General features: G+C 39.1%; 1 protein-coding gene across 1 annotated transcript; it reads right to left on the reverse strand.

Moving 5' to 3' along the window:
* Positions 1-1,060: 1,060 nt before the first annotated feature.
* Positions 1,061-7,148, reverse strand: LOC122672521 (aconitate hydratase, cytoplasmic-like). The gene is made up of 7 exons (XM_043869984.1): positions 6,961-7,148; positions 6,434-6,539; positions 6,042-6,154; positions 5,831-5,923; positions 2,373-2,558; positions 1,991-2,152; positions 1,061-1,189 (listed from the first exon to the last, which is right to left on the reverse strand). Exons 2-7 carry the CDS (start codon positions 6,528-6,530, stop codon positions 1,061-1,063), a joined length of 780 nt encoding a protein of 259 aa, XP_043725919.1. The 5' UTR covers positions 6,531-6,539; positions 6,961-7,148.
* Between the last annotated feature and the right edge of the window lie 217 nt (positions 7,149-7,365).

The raw sequence follows: 7,365 nt of genomic DNA on the forward strand, positions 1-7,365 counted from the left end.
CCCAATCTAGCTGAAGCCTGAAAGTACTAAAATTCCTTGAGCCAACTTTTGGGCAGAATTAATTTGCCTATACTCGTTCGGTTCGCCATTCTAATGATATGTTTTCAAAAAAGGGAGATAGATATCTATAAATGAAACTGATTTAGAGGAAATATCAGCCCAGTTCTTGGATTCTCTGGACCCACTGAATGAGACCCAATCTAGCTGAAAGTACTGAAATTATTTGAGCCACCTTACGGGTGGAATAAATTTTCCCATAGTCATCTGGTTCACAATTATATGATACATTTATGAAAATGGGAAATAGAGATATTTAGGTGAACTGATTTAGAGGTAATTTCAGCCCAGTTCGTGGATTCTCTGGACCGACAAAATGAGACCAAAACTAGCTAAAAGTACTAAAATTCTTAGGGCCGACATCCGGGCGGAATAACTTTGCTCATACTCGTCCGGTTAGACTTCATAATATGTGTTTCGAAAATTGGAGATGTTGATCTATAGCTGAAACTAATTTAAAGGAAATATCGGCCCAGTTCTTGGATTCTCTGGACCGACAGAATGAGACCCAATCTAGCTGAAAGTACGAAAAATTCCTTGAGCCAACTTCCAGGCACAATTAATTTGCCCATACTCGTCCGGTTCGTCATTATAATGATATGTTTTCGGAAAACGGAGATAGAGATCTATAGCTGAAACTGATTTAGAGGCATTATCAGCCTAATTCTTGGATTCTTTAGACTGATAGAATGAGACCCAATCTAGCTGGAAATACTAAAATTCCTTTAGCCAACTTCCGGACGGAATGGATTTTTCCATACTCATCTGATTCACCATTATAATGATACATTTTCGAAAGTGGGGGACAGAGATCTGTAGCTGAAACTGAATTAGAGGTAATATCGGCCCAGTTCTTGGATCCTCCGGACCGACAGAATGACACCCAATCTACCTGAAAGTACTAAAATTCCTTGAGTCAACCTCCAGGCAGATTAACTTTGCCCATACTTGTCAGGTTTGCTATTATAGTAATATGTTTTCGAAAATGGGAGATAGAGATGGCTTAGAGGTAATTCAAGTAATACCTCAACATTTGGGTTACAGTTAAAACTAAGTCGGTGGTTGTGACCCCATCTAGGAACTTTCCGGTCAACTTGAACCCAACAACACCAGGTAATACCATGCTCATGGGCTGACAATATTGGGGAAGTGAAGCATTAGAGGTAATATTGAAATAGAACTTAGATGCACATAGATGCCCAAGAATCATGCACCTATGTATACCCAAGACATGGGTGTATTAGCAAAAGATTAATCCTAAAATAGCAATGCAGTGTAAAAGCCCGGTGGTCCAAAAATACACTTGAATATATAACACTAAAAGAGGTTTAGATTTCATCTGCCTGATTACAGAGGTTAAATTCATAATTAAATCCACGACAATAAAATGCATGTGAAAACATCCATATCCATAACCCCGAAATATATGGAGTTCAAAATAAAAATAAGGGTAAAGGCTGGGCACGTCGGCATTGTGCCCAGCCTGAGTCTGTGTCTCTCCCACCCCCCAAGGAAATGACTTCCTGCCCTCCCCATCCCACTCTCTCAATTGGGCACAGCCGCTAGCTCCAGGAAAGCCAGCGGCGTGCCCAACCCTCTCCCTAAAAATAAACTATGATTATAAGGCAAATATAAGGTAGAAAAGAAAATGCACAGGAAGTATGATAAGATATAAAAGAATCTAGATGGCTCTATCAAAGTTTCCATATTGACAGCAAATTTCAAGTTCAGAGCAAGCATCAGTGGCGGAACAATGTGGTATCCCATAAGAGTTCCTCTATCATGCATCCAAGTTTCCAAATGCAATGATTTGCTTTCTTTTATTTGGATGAATACGCCAAGCTTGGATTTCCCCATGACTATTGTTTTAAGTACAAGCATTTCCTTAGACAATACAAATTACCAGGTTTCATTGACAATTTTCTAAACATACCTGGCCAAGCATTGCTACCTCTACTTCAATTCCTCCAACTCCCCATCCAGCAACTCCTAACCCATCGATCATAGTTGTATGGGAATCAGTTCCTACCACACTATCAGCGTACAGCAGGCCATCAGTGTTGAATACAACCCGATCAAGGTATTCCAGGTTAACCTGAGTTTCAATAGTAATTTACTCAGTACATAAATTAAAAAAATGATAACATTAGTGTGAGTAACACAAGACCATTTGAAAATTTCATATATTCTACTTATCCATTGAGAGAAGGAATATTTAGAGACAGAAGAAAGGAAGGAATTCTGTAGATCTGAAATCTAAAGGTAGAACCCATGTCATGTAACATTGCTATTTCTGATGATAGCAACTCCCTAACCTGATGCACAATACCAGAGCCTGGAGGAACAACAAGCATGTTATGAAAAGCAGTAAATCCCCATTTAAGAAAAGCAAATCTCTCCTTGTTCCTCTGGAATTCAAGATCCATATTTGCCTTCACTGCATTTTCTGATCTTGCTACATCCACCTGAACAGAATGATCAACAACAGGATCCACTGGGACCTGCATAAAATAGCAATTTTTAGAAGAAAGTTAGGAAACCTTCCCCCAAAGGAAAGAAAATTTATAATAGAAATACAGGAATAACAGGAATACATCTTACACTCAAAATATAAATGCAGCAAAAGGTCATCTAAAAAGAAGAAAAAAGAGCAGATTACATGCACCCCTCCTATAGTTTGAAACAATATCAAAACACCCCCTAGTTTCACCTTTTACATGCACCCCCCTGGATAATTAAGAGGCTTACAAATTAGCCCTTACCGTCAAGTTTAAACTGTTAGTTGTAGTTAAACTTTTAAAAAACCCTATATTACCCTTCAATTTATCCCATGGACCATTTTATCCTTATGAGACATAACCAGCCCAAACCCATCTTCCCTTTCTTCTCCGGCGAACTGCAAAGAGGAGAATCAACGCCGGTGCTGCTGCTGCTGCTATAAATCATCGCCGGTGGAGCTACTGCTGCTATAAATCACCGTCAGTGCTTGCCGGTGCTGCTACTGCTGCTATTGAAGAGAGGAAATTGAAGAAGGTGTTGCTGCTGCTATAAATCCCCAAACCAAGCACTGCTCCACTGTCCTCTCTGGCTAACTTCAACAACATTTGGCAGCTCATACCATGGTTACTCTTCTGATCGCATGATACACAAAATGGAGAAGATAGTATTTTCAATAGGGGGAATTTCCTAGATATACTATATTAAAAAAAGATTTACAAAACCAGTAGCAGTAAATTATGTTTTACATTCATAAGTTACTTGATTTAAAAAGATTTACCAAACCCCCACATGAGTAAAAAAAGTTAAATGAATAACCCAAAATGCCCCAACATCCTTCTCTCTCCTTCTTCTTCTCCCAACGGAACCAACCACTCCCTTGATCCCCCTCCCCTGCAATCCCGCCCCACCCTTCTCCTTTAAATTTGAAGGATGGGTTTATATGCGGCTTACCTATTGTGAGTGTGCTCTCTCCCTTTCCTCTCTCTCCTCTGAATTCTATCTGTCATCTTTTCCTCCTCTCGTCTCTTGCCCAGGTCCAATTCCCTTCTTTAATATTCTGTTTCACCATGTTTCTGCCTTAGTTCTTCCTACTCATTTTTTTTTCTGGTTCAATAATGCTCTTTTCTGCTATTTGCATTACCATGGGTTGGAACGAGTTGATACGACTCTTTGTTCCTAAGCCCAAAAGACCTGAAACTGTGGGAGATCATTCTCCTCCCAAAAAAGATTCAAACCCATGATTCCTGGTCTTTACAAATCTCACTACTGTTGCATCTTTCCAACGTCATGTCTTGTGATTGTGTTGAACCAGTCCCAGTCGAAGCCTCTCCATTCATATCTATAAATACTATTCCAGGTTTGAATCAACCCATTAGGTCCAGGAGATCCCATTGATTGATTTACAGACCATTCCGATTAGAAATTAGAGGGCTGCTATTGAAAGGAGAAGGGTGGGGCGGGATTGCAGGGGAGGGGGATCAAGGGAGTGATTGGTTCCGTCGGGAGGAGAAGAAGAAGGAGAGAGAAGGAGTCGGGGCATTTTGGATTATTCATTTAACTTTTTTTACTCATGTGGGGGTTTGGTAAATCTTTTTAAATCAAGTAACTTATGAATGTAAAAAATAATTTACTGCTACTGATTTTGTAAATTTTTTTTTAATCTAGTAGATCTAGGAAATTCCCCCTTTTCAATATCCCTAAAAATATGATTCACCAGGTAAGAATACCTCAGATTAGTATGAGTTTGTGTCGCGGTTCTACTAAAGGATGGTTGTTTATGTTTTCTGATGCATTGGATGGCCATTGTTTCTTATTAAATCCATTCACAAAAGCATGAATTCAACTTCCACCCCATTCACAAAAGCATGAATTCAAGTAACTTATGAATGTAAAAAATAATTTACTGCTACTGATTTTGTAATTTTTTTTTTAATCTAGTAGATCTAGGAAATTCCCCCTTTTCAATATCCCTAAAAATATGATTCACCAGGTAAGAATACCTCAGATTAGTATGAGTTTGTGTCGTGGTTCTACTAAAGGATGGTTGTTTATGTTTTCTGATGCATTGGATGGCCATTGTTTCTTATTAAATCCATTCACAAAAGCATGAATTCAACTTCCACCTTTCATTCTTGAACCCCCGAAATCTGTTCTTAATGTGATCCTGTCTTCCAATCCTAAGACCAGTAAAGATTGGATGGTGGTTGCCCACATAGCATCAAGGGAGCTATTCTTTTGTAAATCTAGAGACAAGTCATGGTCTATTGGACCACAAAAGAGCAGATCTGAGTTTTCCTTTGATGATGGAGACATCATATTTTCTGGTGGTGGAGAAGTTTATGCACTTGGTCTGTTAAAGAGAGTTAGGGTTTTTTATATGAATACTCAAAACACACCTTCATGAGTGGAGGTGCGTCACCATAATATGACCTTTATCATAACGACGACTCAATCGATTGCGGTGATGGGTATATAAGCTACCTGGTTGAATCAAATGGAGAACTGTTTTTGGTTGCAAGGTTTCTTGAAGAATATTGGGAAGAATTCTTCAAGAACCTTCAAATTTCTGTTATACAAGTTGAAAGAGAATGACAATGAAAAGCAGGGGTGGGAATGGTTACAAGGGTGTCTGTTCGGAGGTGTAAGTTGCTGGAATAGCAGGGAAGGTTTAATGGCTCAGGTGTTTGAATTTCACAATAACATACAGAGAAAGAGAGGAGATGGAGAAACTAACCTTCGCCGGACGGTGGCTGGGCCAGGGGTGTCTGTCGGAGAGGTCTTTACAACCTTCGCCGGAGATGGTGTGAAGGTAAAACCCTCAATCGATTTCGAGAATTTTCGTTTTGGGGGAGAAGAAGGTCATGAAAGGTAAAATGGTAATTAATATAGGTCACTGAAGTATAAAGGGTAAAGTTGTCTTTTTACTTTCAAAACTAACAATTCTCTAACACCGTGAACCATTAGGGGGTTTTTTGTAAAAGTGAAACTAAGGGGGTGTTTTGATATTGTTTCAAAATACAGGTGGGTGCATGTAATTTGCTCAAGAAAAAAAAAATCAGATTAAAAGAAAGTGGAATGAGTGACATTATTACAGAATCAAATTTATGCTCTATAATGTTACCTAGAAAGAAGAACAGAAGTAGTTCATTGAAGGCCATTTCAGTAATTATTAGTTCCTCACTGTTTTCATGATGGGGAAGATTTTGGATGTCCAACCCCAAAGAACGTACAAGGAATAACTATTGTAATGAAAAGGAAAAATGTCACCACCTACCAAGGGGTTAATCTTGCTAGAATCACTGCCAAGCTTGTTCATAGCATCCCTCATGCAAGCAAGGTCAACCACAGCAGGTACACCAGTAAAATCCTAACCAAAAAATGTAGGTCATAAAATTTATTTGGCAGAAATGTAACAAATTAAAACTACTGTGCAGTTACATCTTCAAAAAACAAAAGTACTACGTAATTAGCATAACGATAAACACCTGCAGGAGAACACGAGCAGGCTTGAAAGGAATCTCGACTTGTTTGGGAGAAGTATTCTCCCAATCAATAATTGCCAATTCAAGAAGGATCCTGACGGAGTACGGCAACTTATCTGTGATGCACAGAATGTAACGATGAGTGGATTTCTAAGAGATTGTGATTTTGGGAACCTGATAACAATATAAAAATTCAGAGTATTTCAAACTTCAAATACGAGATAGCCTCATAACATAGAAGGTATCCTTCAATGCTGAAGAGAAACGGGAACTCATGAGGGGAAAGAAGAAAAAAGAAACGTCATGCAGTCCAAGACCAACCTAAAGGATGACGAAATATATATTTTGCACATAAGAGCAGAAGAACAAAGGGGAGCAACGATAATGCCACTTACCGATCCTTGGATCATTCAGCGCAGGTAGGCTATAGTACTTTCCAAACTCGCCACCCCCAGGCTTGGGAATACTGGTTAAGATTTCCCTTGAAAGCATTCTCAGAAACTGATCCAACACATATTCACAAACAGAAATCAATCAATTATGTCGATCTCTGGAACAGTATTAACTCGAGAATCTAATCATCTATACAAATCGTCTTTCTCTAGTAATACGCTGAGTTGGATTAGTTAATCCAATTATTTAAGTAGTTCTCTCAATACATAAAATGCATAAATCAGTGAGTTAATCCAATTATTTAAGTAGTTCTCTCAATACATAAAAAGCATAAATCAGTGATGAATATCCATAAAAGAACTCTCATCAACCAAGGCACATTTTAATCCATCTGGTCCGATTTCAAAACACTATCCAAAAATTAAAGCAAATATCCTCCAGGAAGAACGAAACAGCGTAGCCACAAGAAAAAATTCATCAAATGAATGAAATTATAAGTTGAAAAACCGGTCTGCGTCGAAAGTCGTACCCATAGTAGCGATCTTGCGCTGAAAGCGTTCAATCACAGGAGCAGCAGTCCTGGTCTGAGCCCTAAGACTAGCTGGAGATCTCCAATCGACACCGTGGCTCCAGCGAGGAACCGAGGATCGGATGGACCGGATAGCAGTGGAGAAGCAAAGTGATCGGGCTTTGATGAGAGAAGGAGAAGAGGAGCGAGGAGAGAAGGAGAAGTTAGGGTTCTAGAGATGGAAGGCAAGGATGATAAGAAACGAACCCTAGAAGCTCTGAGCAGCGCCGCTGACGAAGAAACGGTTATGTGAGAGAAAGCGAAAGAAAGAGGAGGGAAAAGAGACAGAAGAAAAGTTGATTTGAAAGAGAGAAAAAAAGACCATTGAGATAAAATATCTAGAGGTGGTTTTTTTTGTTTTTTGGG

The sequence above is a fragment of the Telopea speciosissima genome, chromosome 8, assembly GCF_018873765.1.
Source record: "Telopea speciosissima isolate NSW1024214 ecotype Mountain lineage chromosome 8, Tspe_v1, whole genome shotgun sequence".
NCBI lineage: Eukaryota > Viridiplantae > Streptophyta > Magnoliopsida > Proteales > Proteaceae > Telopea > Telopea speciosissima.